Below are 21,204 nucleotides of genomic sequence, written 5' to 3'. Positions count from 1 at the left end.
CAATGCATATTTTCAAATATTTTGTTAGCTATACTACAGTTACAACTAAAATTATTGAGAACCAATGATAGTACGCATAATATGCTTTCAAAAGATTCCTGTTAAATAAAATAGTATCTGAAAAATATAGAAAATTTGGCGACGGTCAGCATCCATACGTGGCCGGGCGCTGTGGCCCCTACTTAACCATATTTGTAATTACTTGGTTATATAATATCATACACCAATAAAACTTATGTTATTAGAAAGCACACGAAATTCCGCGTAAATCTTATACTAACATCAATTCCGGAAAGTTGTTGTTTATTGATTAAGAAGCCTTTTTTACCAGTAGGTACTTGTGCGACTCATGGTCTATAAAACACATATTTTCAAATATTTTCTAAACAGCTACCTTTATGATTATAGTTATTTATAAAAAAATATAGTAGGTTTAATTAGCTTTGAAACGATACCTCTCGCATATAGATCCGTAAAATAGGACCTCAAAAATATTGAATACTTTACTACGGTCAGCGCCCATTTCTGCGACCGGGCAGAGTGACTCCTGCTAAACCAAATTCGTAATTACATGGTTATATATTATCATATACCAATGAAACATATATTTTTAGAAAGAGCATGAATAGACGCGAAAATTTTATAATAACATCAATTGCGGTAAAGTTATTTATTATTGAGTTAGACGCATTTTTTCTAGTACTTGTGCAATTAATGCGCGATAAAAAAACACATATTTTCAAATATTTCGTAAACGGTTACTTTTATGAGTATAGTTATTTAAAAACAATTAAAGTAGGTTTAATAAGCTTTCAAACGACACCTTGCACGAACAGATTGGTGCCATAGGACTCGAGATGTGAATAAATATCTATGATGGTCGGCCGCCATCTTTCTCCCCCCTTTTTCTCAACCCGTCCCCCCTCCTTAAACTAAAACAGGTCAATTCGTAATCTGGAGATAACGAGGAACACATCCATACCTGTTTTAGGTATTTAGAAGAGATGTCGACGACTTTTTGTAAAAGAGGTCGTTTGGTCCCTGACTAGGAGCACTAGTGCAGCACTAGTGTTCGAGTGAGCTCCCCACAGACAGTCTTAAAAATTCATAATCTTAAAAAAAACTTGTATGCAATCTGACAGTTCAGATCTGTCAGTGTCTTGTCAGTGTCAGTTTGAACTGTCAGATTGCATACAAGTTTTTTTTAAGATTATGAATTTTTAAGACTGTCTGTGGGGAGCCAAAGAACAACACAGAACGTACCTCGAAACCATTCCATTTTTTAGTAAAAACGCTGAAATAAAACGTGTTTGCACTATTGATCCTCCATACCCATTCCATACCAGTGCAACTGTCACTTCATTTCGTTCGTTGAAGGAAAACAAAAAAAGCGTGCAGCTGTGCACCGGGTTGTAGCGCGCGTAAATTTTTGTATGTGCCTTTGTAGCCATTGTAACTTAACAAAAGTTTGTGAAATTATTGTTAGCTACGAAAAATGGATGAAACAGTATTCTTTCCCTCACCTAACTGGTTCCAAGTATCAGGTTTAGTAGTGAGCAACGATGGTTGGCTAGCTTACGGCGGTCCAAGCAAAAGTCTTTGTGTCTTGAAACCCGTGCCAGCTGATGGGAATGGGGTAGTTGAAGGTGCCGAGCAATATACTGCACACGTCTTAAACCGAGCACATCCGGACAAGTAAGAACTTTGATATTAAGTAGTGTGCTATATTAAATATTCTTTCTTATTACATTTGTTTTTTATTGTTTTGTTTATTTTATGCAGGATTGTAAGTTTAGACATCTCACCAGAATGGCCGGAGAAGAAGCTGTTGCTGACAGGAAGCGCAAGTGGCTCTGTAAAGCAATGGAGTTTAGAGGATGCCAACGGTGGAATCAAATTCAAGTCCAATCTTAGTCATGACATTCACACTCATGAAAAAGAGGTACTTGCTGAAATTTTATTGATATTAACTAATGAGCTAACAATTTGGTAATATCTTAGAAGGGTAAATTACCTAATCTTCTCATTTGTAATCTACCCTCAAAGATACAATTCTCAATCTTGCAGATTAAAAGTTATAGTCAGGCACAAAACTTGTCAGTTATTAAGAATGAGAAAAATTTTACTCAAGCTAAATATAAGGTTGTTGTTCTTGTTGATTCAATATATAAATAATAAATAAATAAATATTATAGGACATTCTTACACAGATTGACTGAGGCCCACGGTAAGCTCAAGAAGGCTTGTGTTGTGGGTACTCAGGCAACAATATATATAATATATAAATACTTATATACATAGAAAACATCCATGACTCAGGAAGAAATATCAGTGCTCATCACATTGGTGTCCTAGGACACCCCATAGTTGCATAGGGCCTCCACAAGATCCTTCCATGCCTTTCTATCTTGAGTCACTGCCTTGGCCTCGTTCCAATTCAATCGCCATGTCGCAATACACAGAAATGATCGGGTAATTTCGAAAGGGGAATCTTGATATGATAGAAATAATGGTGATTTTTATGCGACTTTCGAAATTAGACAACTTTCGGAATTACCCTAATGCACCTTACATTATTTACACTGTGTGAGACAAAACAAAGGATAGCGTAAAAGTTAAGATAGGCTTCTTGAGCCATTTTTTTTCACTTGATAACAGTAACAGTTAAGACACTATTTTCTTAGAGAAATTAGTTGTATTGAACCTTAAGAAATCAATTAAAACAGGTTGTATGTTAAAGTAACAGTATTATTAAAATGATTTGGTATTCACAGGAAATAATTGGTGTAGCGTACAGCAATGAGGTGTATGCTGTAACTGTGGGCAGTTTCGGCAACATTGTGAAATGGGACCTAAACGCCAATGTGGTGAAAACATTCAATAACATGCTAAAGACGTTCAAGCCAACTTGCATGGCCTGCTCCCACCACATTACGTTAAATGTGGCCATTGGTACCAAGCAGGGAGTTCTTTTTGTGGTGGATTTGACTGGTAAGATCATAGACTTGGTATTTTGAATCGGCTATATGCATGCACAAACAAAGTCAAAAACACTTTAAAATTACTGTAAACAAATCAAACACTTTAAAATACCTTTGTAATTTAGGAATCCTTGGTAAGTTGGCAAATATAATGTGGATTAGTAATGAAAATTAAATGCAAATTTATCTGATTCTATTATATTTTATTGAAGGTGCTGGCAGCCTTATCTACAAAGTACGCAGTCAGGATGACGAAATCATGAATGTGAGCTGGTGTCCTCAATATGAAGTCCAAGTTGGGAAATCCGTTGACGAATCCCAAAGAACTGGCATTGTTACTGAAAAACCTAGCAAGTTGAAGCCAAAGAAAGGGGCAACTCAAAAAGAGCCTCAGAAATATAGTGCCTCTGAGAGAATGGAAAGAATTAGACAGCAGGAGGACCTAGAAGAAAAAAATACTTCTGGTATCAAAAAAGATCTTCCCCAAGATAGTTTTGAAGATTTTGTAGTTGTTCCTGAAGATGACATGTTTGATATTTATAAAGATCATGAAGCAGATGAATTTGGTCATAAAAAATATCAACCGGAGGATATATTAGTAAAAATCAAGGAACCCGATGAGCAGAATGATTATTTGACTGAATGCTTGAAGCTTAAAGATGCCATACTAAAGAAAAAGAATGAACCAGAGCCCTCAATTGAGTCATTAGTAGAGGCATTGAAGAAAAGTGATTTAAACAGTGAGAGTGGTCCAAAGGAAGAGGTTCCTAGTGGTAGTAAGGTTATTAGTGATTCTAGTCATGAAGAAATCAATAGTAAAGAGGAGCAAGAGGAATCTAGTTCCGTGTCTAGTGTCCACATGCATAAACATTTGTTAGCAACAATTGGGAAACATGGGTAAAGATTTTTTTTTTATCCTAATTATCATTTTCGTTTTATTGTAAATCAGTTATTTAATGATATGAATATTCTTATTTTATAATAATGAAGACCAATAAAAAGAGTTTTTTTTTAACTTATCAGTCATCATTTATTGTCTATGTAGATCTAGGCAATTTTTTTTGAACTCAATTTTCAGTTTCATTAAATATGTAGTATGTATGGACCTTAAATGTGTAATATGGCACCCTTGTGATATTTGTATCAAATGCACTATTTTCCAGTGGTGTCCGCATCTGGTCAAAGACAGGCAAGCTCGTGGCCAGCTGCGCGTTGAGCGCCGGCAAGCAACAAGGCCGCTTCAGGAACTCCTGGGCCACGCTGGTTTGGTGCCAGCCTGAGCTGCTGCTCATAGCTGATGGGAAGAACCAGTTGTTGGAATGCAATCCATTGAAGCCTGATTGGTATGATTACTTTTTTAGTGCTTGCAAAACATTATCTGCCTATCTTAAAATGCTTGCCTGACATTAAAACGTTGTAAGTTATTATATTTCCCTTATTAATATATCAATTGAGGATAAATCATTTGTCCCGTTTCATACCTTGATCTTTTGTATTGTATGCAGTAAGGGTTTTTGCTAGAATTGCTATTAAGAGTTTTCTTATTGTGGTTAGAATATTGATCCTTCTGTGATGGAAAGCTGCGTTTACATTTTTCTGCTTGTATTAAGGAAACAGGCGGTTAATATTATGCGACTAAATATTAAGAGAATATATATTAGAGATATTTGCCTGTGTGGTGACGGGTTAAGAATTTCACCACCCCCTTGCTTCCCGTGGGTGTCGTAGAAGGCGACTATGGGATATGGGTTAAATTGTGGCGTAGGCGAGAGGCTGGCAACCTGTCACTGCAATGTCACAGTTTCGTTTTCTTTCAACCCCTTATTTGCCAAGAGTGGCACTGAAGCTTTAGTAGTTTCATGTGTTCTGCCTACCCCTTTATGGGATACAGGCGTGATTGTATGTATGTATGTATGTATATTAAGAGAAGAAAGAGTTCCGTTGGTACTCAACATTTGTTTTTTGTTTTCTGAAACAGCAAGAACAAGCTTGTAACAAAGCTGATTCACAACCTACACAAGCGCGGCTTACACTGCGTGGCCACCAACGCTTGTCGAGCGAACACCGCCTCGCCCGTCGCTTGGAGCGCGTCGCAGGACCGCTCGCTCGTCCGCTACAGCCTGCGCGACCGCTCCACCGCCGTGTACAACACGTGCGGGGGCTTCGTCTACAACGTGCAGTACTGCCCCTATGACGTCAACAAGTTAGTCACGAGTCTAGTCTACACTGTGTCTACTAACGCTCGTCGAGCGAACAGCGCCTCGCCCGTCGCTTAGAGCGCGTCGCAGGACCGCTCATTCGTTCGCGACTATGACGTAAACAAGTGAGTAACGCAGCTGGTCTTTACTTTTTAGCTACATTAGTGCGGCTTGCATTGCGTGATCTGGGCCAACAACGTTGGGTGAGCAAATACCATATTCTTTTGTTTGTCCTAATTCCTATCCGTCGCAAACCAGCCACGACTCCGTGCAGCGGTCATAAGTGGGAATGAAACTTGCCGTGTCTCGCTTCAACCTATAGACCCCATTCGCCATCGCCGGCGCCGCGTGATGTCGCAACTGAGCCGTTACTATCTGTAGAGAAAGAGACAAAATATAACAAAGATTCGCAAGCGTACATTTTATGAGTAAAAATATGTGTGTTCATATTCTCAGGGTGGCGGTGAGCGTAGGCGACGGCGCCGTGCGCGTGTGGACGGCCGAAGAGTCTGAAGAAGCGGAGGGCAAGCTGTCGGCCGGCCGGGTCGTCACCTACTGGCAGCACGTGCAAGGCAAAGTGCTCACAGTAGCCTGGCATCCTACCAAGGAGAACTTGCTGGCGTTTGGAACTGCTGAATCTAGGGTAAACTGCTACATAATACATAGATACCATTAAAGCGCAGGGTGAACTGTCGGCCGGCCGAGTCGTCACCTACTGGCAGCACGTGCAGGTCCAAGTGACAGTAGCCTGGTATCCTACTAAAGAGAACATTCTGACCTTTCGTGTAGTCCTTAAGGATTTACTAATATTCATTACCAATTCAAAATAGTAATAAAGGGTGGGCGTGGGTGTAGTGTACTATAGTATATTTTCAATTAACCATTGTGTTGCAGGTGGGATTGATAGAGGCAGGATCGGGCGAACGACCGGCGCGCACGCTTGGCTCGGGCCTGTCAGGCGGCGTGTATGCGCTAGGCTGGGGCGCCGAACGCCTTTACGCAGCCGCGCGTCAGGAGCTCAGGGCCTACTGCACAGACCGCCCCGATGAATGTAAGCACTCTTTATAAGGACCGATCTATTATAAAGCCAAAATTCGATAAACCCCACACAGAGATAGATAGTTGCAGTGTGTGCATATGCTGAATATGCTCGCTTCTTACCTCACCCGTTTAGACTCTCAACGTTTGTGTACAATCCAGTACGTTTTTCACAGGTTTCGTTATCTAACAAAACTGACTTTCCATCCGATCCCTAATCTAATATTTATGTTGCAGCGGGAACTCCAGTGCCGGTGTCAGTGGAAGGCGCCTCGTGGGGCGTGACGGCCGTGCGCGTGCGCGACGGGCTCATGTGTGTCGGCAGCGACGCGGGCGGCGTGGCCTTGCTACGCGAATTAGAATCGACGCTGCTGGCGGCCACCTTCGTGGGCAGGTGTGTTAAGGTTTTTCCAAACCTATCGACGCGGAATCGACTCTAGCCGACTAAAAATCGCTCGTTAGTATGAAGACGCTTACGGCCCGGCCACGACATCGGTCTAAGCGCGACAGCGGTGAGCGGCGGCCATACATTGGAGCGAGACACAGCGATGGGACTTTTCATTCGCACCTATGGCTGCCGCTCACCGCTGTCGCGCTTAGATCAATGTCGTGGCTGGGCCGTTACGCTTCGTCGTCGCTTAACGCATGCGTACGCATGTTCATACTAACGAACGATTTTGATCGGCGAAAGCCGATTCCGCGTCGATAAGTTTGAGGAGACCCTTAGAGACTGACTGTTTTCTTGATTTACACCTGTAAAATTTTAATATAATTTTTTATGAAATTCTGCTTCGCATTGTCCGACAAAATCGGAACTTATTTATGAATATCTCTTTTACTGGCCTCTACAATATTGTACATTTATTTAATTTTCTTACAGTAAAATGATCCACACCATCGAATGGCACCCGCAGCAGACGTCTTTCGCCAACGAGGAGTCTCCGCATAAGAATTTGATCGCCGTGTGCTCACAGGACAAGGCGAACGCAGTCGTTATATTAGAGTATATCGATAAGGAAGGTGAGTTTCTTAAGAATTTGAATAACAGGGATTGGCATAATAACTAGTATTAATAGTGAAACAATCCTATTTTTAGTAATTTAATGTAAGGTTTGGCCAATTTGAAAATAAGGATTAGTAAATAGATTATGTGACTTGATTTCTGACGGTTCTTTTCATTCATAAGGTATAATTTTATACGACTTGGATCAGTGTCCCTTCCTGTAAATAATAACTAGTATCTAATATTTCTTTGTGTATTATTTTCGCCAGAAAACCAGCCGAAGTTGATTGAATTCAAGAGACTCATAGGACACACGAACACTGTTTTGCAAGTGGCGTGGAGTCCGCATTATGATATGAGACTGTTGTCCACTTCGCACGATGGCACCGTGAGGGTAAGGCATTATTGTGATTGTATGAATTATTATACAATAACAAAACATATTATAGTCGCACAGCAATCAAAATTTTGAAGGTTGATGTGCCTGTTCCTTTTTAGGGTTCCGTAGTCAACTAGGAACCCTTATAGTTTCGCCATGTCTGTCTGTCTGTCCGTCCGTCCGTCCGTCCGCGGATAATCTCAGTAACCGTTAGCACTAGAAAGCTGAAATTTGGTACCAATATGTATATCAATCACGCCAACAAAGTGCAAAAATAAAAAATTGTAAAAAATGTTTTATTAGGGTACCCCCCCCTACATATAAAGTGGGGGCTGATATTTTTTTTCATTCCAACCCCAACGTGTGATATATTGTTGGATAGGTATTTAAAAATGAATAAGGGTTTACTAAGATCGTTTTTAGGGTTCCGTAGTCAACTAGGAACCCTTATAGTTTCGCCATGTGTCTGTCCGTCCGTCCGTCCGTCCGTCCATCCGCGGATAATCTCAGTAACCGTTAGCACTAGAAAGCTGAAATTTAGTACTAATATGTATATCAATCACGCCAAAAAAGTGCAAAAATAAAAAATGGAAAAAAATGTTTTATAAGGGTACCCCCCCTACATGTAAAGTGGGGGCTGATATTTTTTTTCATTCCAACCCCAACGTGTGATATATTGTTGGATAGGTATTTAAAAATGAATAAGGGTTTACTAAGATCGTTTTTTGATAATATTAATATTTTCGGAAATAATCGCTCTTAAAGGAAAAAAAAGTGCGTCCCCCCCCCCTCTAACTTTTGAACCATATGTTTAAAAAATATGACAAAAATCACAAAAGTAGAACTTTATCAAGACTTTCTAGGAAAATTATTTTGAACTTGATAGGTTCAGTAGTTTTTGAGAAAAATACGGAAAACTACGGAACCCTACACTGAGCGTGGCCCGACACGCTCTTGGCCGGTTTTTTGATAATATTAATATTTTCGGAAATAATCGCTCCTAACTAAAGGAAAAAAAAGTGCGTCCCTCTAACTTTTGAACCATATGTTTAAAAAATATGAAAAAAAATCACAAAAGTAGAACTTTATAAGGACTTTCTAGGAAAATTGTTTTGAACTTGATAGGTTCAGTAGTTTTTGAGAAAAATACGGAAAACTACGGAACCCTATACTAAGCGTGACCCGACACGCTCTTGGCCGGTTTTTTTTGTTGGATCTGTTCTATTTCTATTCGATTGTAACGGTGGGAAATGAAATTATGGATATTGTTTGATTTTCTTCGTTACAAATGTTTTCCTTGATGTCATTATCACTTAAATAGTAAGTGTGTACTTACAGTTATAAAACACGTCATTGGATCTAATGTTCGTGTCATAAGGTTGAATAGGTATCAGTGGCGGGGCGTCGATACAACTCGATTCCCTACGGGTTCCCGAAAATTCTCCAGTATCTGTAGAAGTTCATAGAAAACAGATCCCGAAAACCCCTCCGGCTTTATCAACGAAAATTTTCACGCCACGCCACTGATAGATATATAATTTTAATGGCACTCTAAATAATTAAAAAAAGACGGGTGGACTGTCTCGCGAATGATATATCCATCATGTGCTGTTCAGCACATGATGGATATATCATTAACCCTTTAACCCTTAATTCGGTCCATGTAAAATTCAATTCCATGGTCGTGCGTTCAAGACTTACTACTAAATAATACTGAAAGTTTTGGTTAGAAAAAAAAAAGAGGGTCAAAGATGTCGTATGCCCATTTAAACACTGCCAAATTAAAGGTTAAAGAAACCGTTTCCCAGCCCTTTGAAAGAGTTAACCGTTGTTTTCGGTCAGGTATGGGACGTAACCTCGGGCACTTGCGTGTCGATATTCGGCGGGCACGGCGGCACGGCGCTGGGCGCGGCGTGGGCGGCGCCGGCCGCGCTCTCGCACCACGTGCTGTCCGGCGGCGCCGACTGCTGTCTGCGGCTGTGGGACGCGCGCCGACACACCGCCGAGGCTTACGTAGGTAGGTCGAGGACAAATGACGATCAACCACCTTGCTCTACAGACTGTAGCACCTAGCTTACAGGTAGGCCGCGCTCTCGCACCACGTGCTGTCCGGCGGCGCCGACTGCTGTCGGCGGCTGTGGGACGCGCGCCGGCACACCGCCGAGGCTTACGTAGGTAGGTCGAGGACAAATGACGATCAACCACCTTGCTCTACAGACTGTAGCACCTAGCTTACAGGTAGGCCGCGCTCTCGCACCACGTGCTGTCCGGCGGCGCCGACTGCTGTCTGCGGCTGTGGGACGCGCGCCGGCACACCGCCGAGGCTTACGTAGGTAGGTCGAGGACAAATGACGATCAACCACCTTGCTCTACAGACTGTAGCACCTAGCTTACAGGTAGGCCGCGCTCTCGCACCACGTGCTGTCCGGCGGCGCCGACTGCTGTCTGCGGCTGTGGGACGCGCGCCGGCACACCGCCGAGGCTTACGTAGGTAGGTCGAGGACAAATGACGATCAACCACCTTGCTCTACAGACTGTAGCACCTAGCTTACAGGTAGGCCGCGCTCTCGCACCACGTGCTGTCCGGCGGCGCCGACTGCTGTCTGCGGCTGTGGGACGCGCGCCGGCACACCGCCGAGGCTTACGTAGGTAGGTCGAGGACAAATGACGATCAACCACCTTGCTCTACAGACTGTAGCACCTAGCTTACAGGTAGGCCGCGCTCTCGCACCACGTGCTGTCCGGCGGCGCCGACTGCTGTCTGCGGCTGTGGGACGCGCGCCGGCACACCGCCGAGGCTTACGTAGGTAGGTCGAGGACAAATGACGATCAACCACCTTGCTCTACAGACTGTAGCACCTAGCTTACAGGTAGGCCGCGCTCTCGCACCACGTGCTGTCCGGCGGCGCCGACTGCTGTCTGCGGCTGTGGGACGCGCGCCGGCACACCGCCGAGGCTTACGTAGGTAGGTCGAGGACAAATGACGATCAACCACCTTGCTCTACAGACTGTAGCACCTAGCTTACAGGTAGGCCGCGCTCTCGCACCACGTGCTGTCCGGCGGCGCCGACTGCTGTCTGCGGCTGTGGGACGCGCGCCGGCACACCGCCGAGGCTTACGTAGGTAGGTCGAGGACAAATGACGATCAACCACCTTGCTCTACAGACTGTAGCACCTAGCTTACAGGTAGGCCGCGCTCTCGCACCACGTGCTGTCCGGCGGCGCCGACTGCTGTCTGCGGCTGTGGGACGCGCGCCGGCACACCGCCGAGGCTTACGTAGGTAGGTCGAGGACAAATGACGATCAACCACCTTGCTCTACAGACTGTAGCACCTAGCTTACAGGTAGGCCGCGCTCTCGCACCACGTGCTGTCCGGCGGCGCCGACTGCTGTCTGCGGCTGTGGGACGCGCGCCGGCACACCGCCGAGGCTTACGTAGGTAGGTCGAGGACAAATGACGATCAACCACCTTGCTCTACAGACTGTAGCACCTAGCTTACAGGTAGGCCGCGCTCTCGCACCACGTGCTGTCCGGCGGCGCCGACTGCTGTCTGCGGCTGTGGGACGCGCGCCGGCACACCTCCGAGGCTTACGTAGGTAGGTCGAGGACAAATGACGATCAACCACCTTGCTCTACAGACTGTAGCACCTAGCTTATAGGTAGGGCGCCTGCCGCACCACCGCAACACCCTGCTGAGGCGTCGAGAACTAGTGAAGATCGACCACATCGCTTTATAGACTGCAGCTAAAAGCAACTGAAGCTCTAAACTGAGGTAGTTGAGGTGCTCATATTTATAACTTTAGAACGTTTGCAAAGTTGGTAAAATGTGAATTTATAGAGTTACTCGTACAACAAATTAACTAGAATTTAATAGCGAATAAAGGATTGAAATTTATCAGAGGTCAGAGAGAGAAAGCAACGCCCGGCGGCAATGTCCTTGCTAAGCTGAATGTAGACGTTCCAAGTCCGGGGCAGGTCCATTTCCCGAAAATAACGTTCCGTCTGTGAACCCACCCAATGGTGTATTCTAACACTTAACACTACTGTCTACTCTCTAATAAAATTATTTTCTTATGATAGAAACGAAAGAAGAAGCGCCGAAGAAAGACAAGAAGAAAAAGAAAGACAAAAAGGAAATCAAACCTGAAGCCGCGGCCGAAGATTCCGAAACTGCAGACACCGAAAGCAACGGTGTAGCGGCCACCTTAGAATCGAAAGTGAAGATTTCCAAGAAGTTCCTGCTCCCAACCATCACTAAACAGATGCAAAAGCCAAAGACGAAGGGAGCCAAGAGGTTGCTCCACAATTTCATGGTAAAGAAGAATTTGGAGACGGCTGTTGAGAATACTGAGGAATATGATCTCGATTATATCAAGATGTTCGGGAATTCGAAGGAGGTTAATGAAATATTCGATATGGAAAGTAAGTCTTATTTTAAGGAAAGTTATTGCGTATCGGCTATTCAAATTAGTATCTTTTAGAGATTTGTTAAAACGAATTGCAAATATGGAATGTTTATGAAAGTACACGGGCCCACTGACTGGACTGGACAAACGCAGTCACTTTATACTTCTTTTTTTTTTTTTTTTTTTTTTTTATTAGCCTACTGTAGTGTCCCACTGCTGGGCAAAGGCCTCCCCTCGCTTCTTCCACTCAACCCTGTCATGTGCGTAATTTTGCCAGCTTGGATAAAATGCGTTCAAGTCGTCCCGCCATCTCTTTTTCGGTCTGCCTGAACCCCGGCCTGCACCCTCCACGGTGTTCCGTGGGTCCCACTCGGTAACCATTTTGGCCCACCGTTCAGGGTGCATGCGGCAGACATGTCCAGCCCAGTTCCACTTAAGCGTAGCGGTCTTGACACCTACATCTGCAACTCGAGTTCTGGAGCGCAGTTCCGTGTTTCTGATTCGATCAGTTCTGCGAACACCCAGTATACTGCGCTCCATCGCTCGCTGGCAGATCTTGAGTTTGGACTTTAGAGCTTCTGTTAGTGACCACGTTTGAGCGCCATAGGTTAGGATAGGTAGGATACACATGTCGATGAGTTTGCGCTTGAGACACAGAGGAAGGTTACCCTTCATTAGCGCCTTCATGGACCAGAAGCTCTTCCAGGCATTATCAATACGTCTATTGACTTCTATGATTTGCCTGTTTTCGAAGGAAGCTATCTGGCCCAAGTAAATGTACTCATCAACATACTGTATATCCTGCCCATCTACCGTGACCCCATGTTTTGCCCGATTGGTCATTAACTTAGTTTTTGCTCTGTTCATTGTGAGTCCAACTTCAAGGCTCGCTGTGCTGAGATCTTGGAGCATGTGTTGCAATTGAGATGCTGTATGGGAAAAGAGGACAATGTCATCGGCAAAACGCAGGTTAGTTAACCGGTTATTACCGACAACAATGCCCGAACCCTCCCAAGAGACCGCCAGCTTTTTAAAAACCTCCTCCAAGCAACTGGTGAACAGTTTAGGAGACAGCGGGTCACCCTGTTTAACGCCTTTCTCTATTTTAAAAATAGGACCAGGTGCGTGCAATTTAATGGCTGCCGTGCTATTATTATAAATCGTTCCAACAAGTTCAACGTACCTTGGATCTACACCTTGGTTGTGCATGGCGGAAATTATAGCGGAGTGTTTGATGCTGTCAAAGGCTTTGCTATAGTCTACAAAAGCAAGATATAGAGGCACGTTGAACTCGTTGGACTTTTCTATTAATTGGTTTATAGTATGGAGGTGGTCTGTTGTTGAGAAACTCGGACGGAAACCGGCTTGATCTGGTGGCTGATGTTTATCCAGCAGTGGGGCAATTCTGTTCTCTATGACTTTTATAAATAATTTGTAGATATGAGAGGTTAAACTAATGGGCCTGTAATTATTGATGTCTGACTTATCGCCTTTCTTGTGCAGAAGTACTATATTTGAGTGGCATAATTTGGAAGGGACTTTACCGCTGTACAGAATTGAGTTGAATAGATTCGTTAAATATGGCAACAGGGTTATTTTTCCAGCTTTAAGTGCTTCAGTTGTTACACCGTCATCCCCAGGGCTCTTCAGATACTTCATGCTCTTGAGAGCTGCGTTAACTTCGCCACCGGTTATAGGGGGATATTTTCTGGGCAGGGTGGTCTTTCAATGGACGGTGTTGATAATGTGTCGGAGGAATACAGATTTTTGTAGTATTTGGTGCATATGTCCGTTATTTGGTCTCTACTGCTGCATTTTATCCCGTTTTCGTCGCGAAGACTGGTTATCCAGGGTTTTTCCTTATTAATACCTTGTTTGGCTGTTCGGAGAGATGAATGTGTTGTCAGTGCTACTTCGACTAGCCTCGTGTTGAAATTCCGGATATCGCGCCTGATACTTCTTTTAACCTGTTTATCAATTGTATTATATTGTTCCCTGATGTATTTGTGGCGTTCTCGATCTTCTATTAACTGTATCGTATCCTTTGTCAATTTATTGTTATTTTTTCGACTTGGTTTTATTTTGCTGCTAGCTGATTTTAAACAGTTAATAATGGTGTCATACTGTACATGAACATCGGGATGAGTATCTATGTTATTATTGAATGCGTCAAAACTGTTTTGTAACTCGAGGTTGAATTGATCATAATTGGAAATGAGCGTGTCTCTGCTTAACTGTTTTATTTTTTTCAGAAATAGTTTTTTGCGATGGATTTTAATATTAAATTTAATCTTTACCCTCACTGGTCTATGGTCGGAACTAAATTTAAATTTGTTTATAGTGGATACGTCTGTTATTATACTCTTGTTATTTGTAAGGACAAAATCTATTTCGTTTTTAACGTTTCCATTTGGCGCGATCCAGGTCCAGCGACGTTGAGGTTTCTTGAGATAGAAGGTATTACTTATGCTCATGCTTTGTCCGAAGGCGAATTGGATAAGCCGAGCACCACGATCATTTCTGCTACCAAGGCCGTGTGGTCCGACGATGTCGGTGTTATCCAATTCAGTCCTTACTCCGACTTTGGCGTTGAAATCACCGAGGATCATGGTCCATGTTCCTCGGTTTTCATCGCAAGCTCTGTTCAGCAAGTCGTAATACTCTTCTACCTCGTCATCGCTATGCGAAGAAGTTGGTGCGTAGGCCTGGATTAGGGTCAGAGTATGGTTTTGGGATATACTTAATTTCAACACAGCCACTCTATCGGAATAGCCCGAGAATTCCATAATGTTATCCTTCCACTTCTTTTTGACGAGGAAACCAACCCCGTACTGTCCGCCGGCTGTTCCGAAGTGGTAGAAAACATTGTCATCGCGTTCCACGGTTTGTTCGCCCTGTCGTCGAACCTCTGATAGACCCACAACGTCCCACTTAATCTCTTTTAAGGCGAGTTCCAATTCTAGAAGGCGCTCTTCTCTCATTAAAGTGCGGACGTTGTAGGTTAAAACATGAAGCGTATCGGTGTCCGTTTTTCTCGCATGGGTCGATAAATTAGTTTTGTGGGAAACCGCCGCCCGGGGATTCTTAGCACCCCTTATGCCGGGCACTCGGGGCCGTAACGGGGAGTCGTCAGTCATGAGGGGGATTTGGACCATAAGCCCACCACGCTGGTCCACTGCGGGTTGGTGGGTCGTCAGAGCCTCGTTTGTTGTTTAGCAGGGTGCACCGCGAGCAGGTGAGGATGACTTGGAGCCCGAAAGATGTTGCTTGGGCCCCCCTTACACCCCTTATACTTCTTACATTCTGATATCGTCCGGCGAATTGAGTCATGACACTCATGTCAATAGCAGTCAAATAGTAAAGGGACCCACTTTACGTAGTTGATAGTTAGTTTTATTTATTTATTTATTTGAAAACATATTTCAATGACATTACAGATAAATCCAATGCGTCATGAAATAAAATAATAAAAAAAAAAACAGTAAATAAGAACATAAAAAAAAACATTACAAAGAATAAAAGTATTATAACTAAACAATTGATTTGGGCGACGACGAAACAGCGTGGCTCCGTTGCGTCGTTTGCCCCGGACGACGCGACGCGGGGGCTTATTGAGCATTTTCCGCAAGTCGACAACCATTCTGCCTATAAAAAAAAATGTAGTTGATACAAACGGTATTATAAAAATGTTACTTATGTTTTAATAATCATTATTTCGTGTAAAGAGGAGACAACATATACTTACCAGTTGAAATAATACAATGTAATGTTTACAGTGGAGCATCACCTGCGCGTGGGCAATACTGAATCATGGCTAGTGCTGTGCGTGCTGCGCGGACATATTGATGCGGCGCTGCGCCTCGCCGCCGAGCGCGACCTGCTCTGTCCCTACCTGCTGAGCCTCGCGCCCGGCGTCTCTTCCAAGTGAGACGCACACATACACACATCACACACCACACACCACGTACTCGCTCATGCACGCACACTACAACAAACAAACACACACACTTGTCGTTCATGAACTTGAAATCATATAGGGGAGGGAACCTGCATAAACACACTATTTATTGAGCTCAATGTTAATTTTAAGCTTCCAAGCATCCTACAAGATGGCATAACCTGCAATACACAAGAAAACTGAACTCTTTCATGTAGATACTTTCTGTGGCGTTGGCCCTGTGTCAATACTTTATGACTTCGATTCAGGCCACAAGTTGGCAGACCCACCAACGCGGCAATAAAAAGAAGAAAATGTTTCTGATTAGATTGATGACAATTGTCATGTTTGATTCCAGGTACTGGAAAGACGCGTGTAAATTGTATTTGGCTCAAATAGATCGACTCGTCGCTAACGGCGAGGAAGAGAAATTAGTCGGTAAGTAGTCTCTCTCTTCTCCCTCCCCTCCTCTCTCTCTTTCCCTCCTCTCCGTCTCCCTGCAGAGGTATTCCCGATGAACTACAGTATGGGGTTCTTCAAAAAAAGAGTGTAAAAGTTTCTAATGGGGCGGCAACGCGCATGTGACACCTCTTGAGTTCCAAGCCTCCATAGGTTACGGTAACCGCTTTCCATCAGGCGGGCCGTATACCTGTTTGCCACCGACGTGGTATTAAAAAAAACCGTCTGTCGCCGTCAAAACGTTCGCTAAATGTTATTGTATGAGAAGTTCCATAGACCTCTGTGACGATGATGTGTCTGTTAACTGTGTTTGATGCAACTGGCCCTTAGTGTAATTTATTAAACGTGTGTCTTAGTGAACAAGAACTACGGCGGGCCCGTGTACCGCAAGGTTCTGACGATGCTGAGTCTGCAGGACGTAATCGGTGCGGTGAAGACCCTCGTCGAGAATAAACTGTACAAGGAGGCCTATTTGCTGTGCCGGATAAGGTATAGTATACTACTTTGCATTATATAAATATTCCAAACACGACTATATTACTGTATGACATTTCGTCGACAAAAGATATACATATACACCGTGGGTCTGAATAACCCGAAAGATTTTAACCACGCATTTTTGATGTAAAAACAAACAAAAAATATTATAAGACTTTTGTAATTTTCGGACAATTTTTTTTAACTATTTTTGAATGTATTTTCACATAAAAAGTCAATATTATTCATAATACTGGAACTTAAAATGAGTTTTAACATTTTTTCTAAAAATCGAATTTTTTGAAAGATTTTTCTCCTCACTTTTTGACATCTATTAATGAGGATAGTGAGACTATTCTCCATAATGACATCAACGCCGTTAAAAGGGCCTTTTGTACAATAATATTTTTTTTTGTCAATTGGTAATAACTCTGAAACTAGGCGATATCAAGAAAAACGCAGACATTTATATGACATTATAGTTTCTAAATGTGGCCAGGAATACACTGTTAAAATCTTTCGGGTTATTCAGGCTCACGGTGTGCCTATATAAATACGCGTACAGCTCATCCTTTGTAATAAATATATGTTTTTTAGATATATGGACACAATCGGAGAGGAAGTCCTGCAGTCATGGGCCAAGAACTGCCTCCACTCTGGAGTGTTCGACATGGCTGCTGTATGGTCAGTACCTAGTTTTTATGTCTGTTTATTGCTTCAGAACCTTCAGTATGAGTTAGAATCACAGTATACAACTTTCTCGACATAAAATGGGTCAGACGGTCTGACGCTGTCGCGCGCGAGTCCATACTTGAAGTCGCGCTTGATGAAGTCGCGTATGGTCTCGCGCGCGAGAGATCGCAAACCGCCAGTTGATGCTCTAGTTATAACTATAATCTACTATGTAATTATTTTTTCCCCTCACTAGCTCGGAAACACGTGTTTTGTCCTTTAATACCAGCGGGTAAAAACGCATTTTATCCACTAGTGAGTAAAGTAATTTGACCTTGAATAAAGTCAAATTAACTGTTTTAAAATTGATAAAAGTAGGTGAATCTAGTAAGTAGTAGTATTTACCACCTGTGGAACTACTGGAAGCAGTGATAAACGCATTTTTTGCGTTGTAGTTTCCTCGCTATAGTGAGGGGAAAAATTTTGTGTTACACTCGGGTGCAAATGTATTTTACTTCTCGTGTGTTAAAAAACTCGCAAGTTCAGGATTCTATTCTCGAACCACTCGCTGCGCTCGTGGTTCAACTATAGAATCCTTTCACTAGCTCGTTTTTCAATTCCACACTCGGCGTTAAAATACAACTTTGAACAATATACAAGGGGGTATAACAAATAACTAATATTTGTTCAATTATGAAGTATCTCGTTTGCAGCCACCTCGCCCTGGGCAACCTGCTGGAGGCGGCGACGTGCCTCAGCAAGTGCCCCCACACCGACAACCTGAGCCTCGCCGCGGAGCTCGCGCGCGCCGCCGGACAGACCATCCTTGCTGACAACCTCATAGGTACGTAGGTATCACAGGTGTGTGTGTGTGTGGTTCTTATGTCACATAAAGCAAGAGTCTAACTGTGGTAAATTTTTAACCACTTAGATTTTTTTATCGAGCTGGCTGCCAGTACGAAGTTAGACGGATATTTGTCTTATTACCAGACTTCGGCAAAATGAGGTGGACGTTGTACAAAGGTATATTTCGGGCGGTTAAAGGGTCAAATAATAGAATACGCACTAGGTAGGTACTACAACACGAGAGTACGCTGGCCGCAGCAACTGCTTACCATCAAGCGATTCGTTATATAAATAGCTTTCTATATTTTACAAAACTGCTGGTTTTCAAATGATTGCGGCTTTGTAAGTCACCGAAATGTAATTTGGGAAACCCCTTGTTACCCGAATTATGCTTAAATCACTAGGACTCGAGTCCACATCGCGAGGACCACGCAATGCCGCCTTAGCACATATCCCTTTACATTCTATACGTTTCTGAATGTTGTGTAATAGAGCTCCCTCGCTAACCTTAATTCTTGTCTATTCAAAGGTAGGACGCTGAACACCCCTGGGTGTCCTGACGTGGCGACGGAACTCGACAAGATGCTGCCTTCCAGGGCCGAGTTGTTCTTGCGAGAGGTGCAGAGCATCGGAGGTGCTAACGGAGACAACGGGAAAGATGATAATGAATAGGTTTTTAAAAGTCGCGCGATGCGTCTAGAACGCGAACCGCATATTGTACAGACATCCTGGTGGCGATACTGGCGGGTTACTCCTATTAAGTTGTTTTCGGTGGTACACTGACAATTTGGTATATCAACCTGGTGGGAAGGACCCGTACTGACGGATTCCTGAATATGATATGTACTTGTATAAATTTAACTGTCCATTCCTGTGTACTTCTGGCCTCCTGAGACCCAAAAGCTTTGCAAAAGTTTTGTTATTGAATTTGGAACTCTGTTAATGAATAACAGAGTAACATAACCTGCGATACACAAGAAAACTGAACTCTTTCATGCAGATACTTTCTGTGGCGTTGGCCTTGTGTCAATACTTTAAGATTTCGATTCAGGCCCACCAACGCGGCAAAAAAAGAAGAAAAAATATTGTTCTGTTTTGGAACTCTGGTATTCATTGAAAGTTATAAATAGATTTTTTGAATATGTAAACTTTCACCGGATGGTACCGGGGGTCTTAGGAGTTTCTAGTTATACTCTTTATAATATAAATTTGAACTCTGTGTTGCCCGTTGAAGCCTAGTGGCGCTGTGTACTGTTTCTTGTCGGATTGTATATAAACATCCATATCATAAGTGTTAATGCTCTAAAATACCTATGAGGTTTTTATTTATAATTGTTTTTATTAACGTACACATGTATATGTATGTTAAAATATTAAGGAGGATTCAATTTCCTATTTTTTTATCTACTTGTACTTTTTCAAACACACTTTTTTATTGTTAAATGTATGATCTTTAAGTATTCATGTCATGTTAAACTAGGCTTGTGATGTATTGTTTAAGTTTAATTGTGAATAAAATAATGTCTGTTCTCATATTATATTTTAATTTTATTTCACTGACAATGCGGTGAAATGGTTCCAGTAAAGGATGGTACGGCAGTGTTTGCTTCGCGCTCAACTTGGCGAGGGCAGTGCCGTGCCTCCCGATAACTTGGTAGGCAAGCATGGTCGCGCGATAAATGAGAAAACATCAGCCCATCATCATCGTTTTATCATTTATTTTATCGCGCGACCATGCTTGCCTGCCCGAAGTCAATACTCAACCTATAAAAGGTTTATTTTTTTGTTGATGACGTTTTGGAACACCGTTGCATATGGCGGCGGCCAAAGAGAAATGGAAGAGCTAAGCTTATGAAAGAGTTACGCTCGCTCGATTCAAATATAGAATCTTTCGCTTCGTGCAGGATTCAATTTATGTCCTCCTTGCAAATAGCTCCCTAGACACAATGTACTATTGTTTATACTTACCAACAGTAGTATTCTAGAATAGAAAAGTGTCACTTTGATTCCTCCTCTAGTAGGAAGTGCGACTTCTAGCGGGGAAGAAAAAGCCTTTTCCGAAATAGTGATTTTTACTAGTCTATTTCGAAACTTCAAACGCCATAATTATGTTCTGAAAACGTAAAACTCGTCGTAATAACTCTCCGTACAGTCGGATTCATAAATATGTGTACATTTCTTCGTTGCAATAAGGTGAAAAAATGTACACATAATGAACTACGGTCGTAGTCGAGTAATGAATACTCATTTCGCAGAATAAAACATCGGTGTGATATCATATTATTTATTAACACAATGAACATAGTACAAATTAAGGAATAATTCAAATGTTATTATTGTGCGTTAATTAAGATTCATTTATTTATTGCCATTATTAACATAAATTGTGGTGATGGCTACATAATTACGTTTTATAACATTGAGTGCTAGTGGTAGAAAAGGTGCCTTATTGATTCCCCGAGATAAAATACGCAGTTTTTTTCTACCAAAAGTTAATTGGCCGATATTTACATTGCTAAAAAAAATGCTGGGAAATTATTAGGTACAATAGGCAACCACCCAATCACAGATACTAACATGCTAATTGCTAACTTTAGGCTATCACATTATTTTTGTGCTCGATTCATATTCATATTGGTGTCGCCGTCACAAATGTCAGAAATCAGTATGATAAATTCAGATCATGCTGCTGACTGGACTCAGCCTATTTAGGTATATTTGGAAGTACGTATCGAATAATGGTTGCAGTTGAAACATTCTTACGAATTCAAGAATAAGGCGACAATCGTGGCGTCAACATCAAAAGA

General features: G+C 42.7%; 1 protein-coding gene across 1 annotated transcript; it reads left to right on the top strand.

The window, feature by feature from the left end:
• Positions 1-1,385: 1,385 nt before the first annotated feature.
• LOC125228711 lies at positions 1,386-19,930 on the top strand. Its single transcript, XM_048133369.1, has 27 exons — positions 1,386-1,695; positions 1,783-1,942; positions 2,775-2,991; positions 3,194-3,878; positions 4,145-4,324; positions 4,960-5,184; positions 5,636-5,822; positions 6,074-6,230; positions 6,455-6,611; positions 7,098-7,237; positions 7,490-7,614; positions 9,442-9,612; positions 9,842-9,928; positions 10,000-10,086; positions 10,158-10,244; positions 10,316-10,402; positions 10,474-10,560; positions 10,632-10,718; positions 10,790-10,876; positions 10,948-11,038; positions 11,681-12,022; positions 15,783-15,930; positions 16,302-16,381; positions 16,759-16,891; positions 17,477-17,563; positions 18,265-18,395; positions 18,927-19,930. Exons 1-27 carry the CDS (start codon positions 1,496-1,498, stop codon positions 19,067-19,069), a joined length of 4,368 nt encoding a protein of 1,455 aa, XP_047989326.1. The 5' UTR covers positions 1,386-1,495; the 3' UTR covers positions 19,070-19,930.
• Positions 19,931-21,204: the final 1,274 nt, after the last annotated feature.

Source organism: Leguminivora glycinivorella, chromosome 8 (assembly GCF_023078275.1).
Source record: "Leguminivora glycinivorella isolate SPB_JAAS2020 chromosome 8, LegGlyc_1.1, whole genome shotgun sequence".
NCBI classification, from domain to species: domain Eukaryota; kingdom Metazoa; phylum Arthropoda; class Insecta; order Lepidoptera; family Tortricidae; genus Leguminivora; species Leguminivora glycinivorella.
The sequence above is the reverse complement of the archived record's forward strand: the minus strand, read 5'-3'. Positions and strand labels throughout refer to the sequence as shown.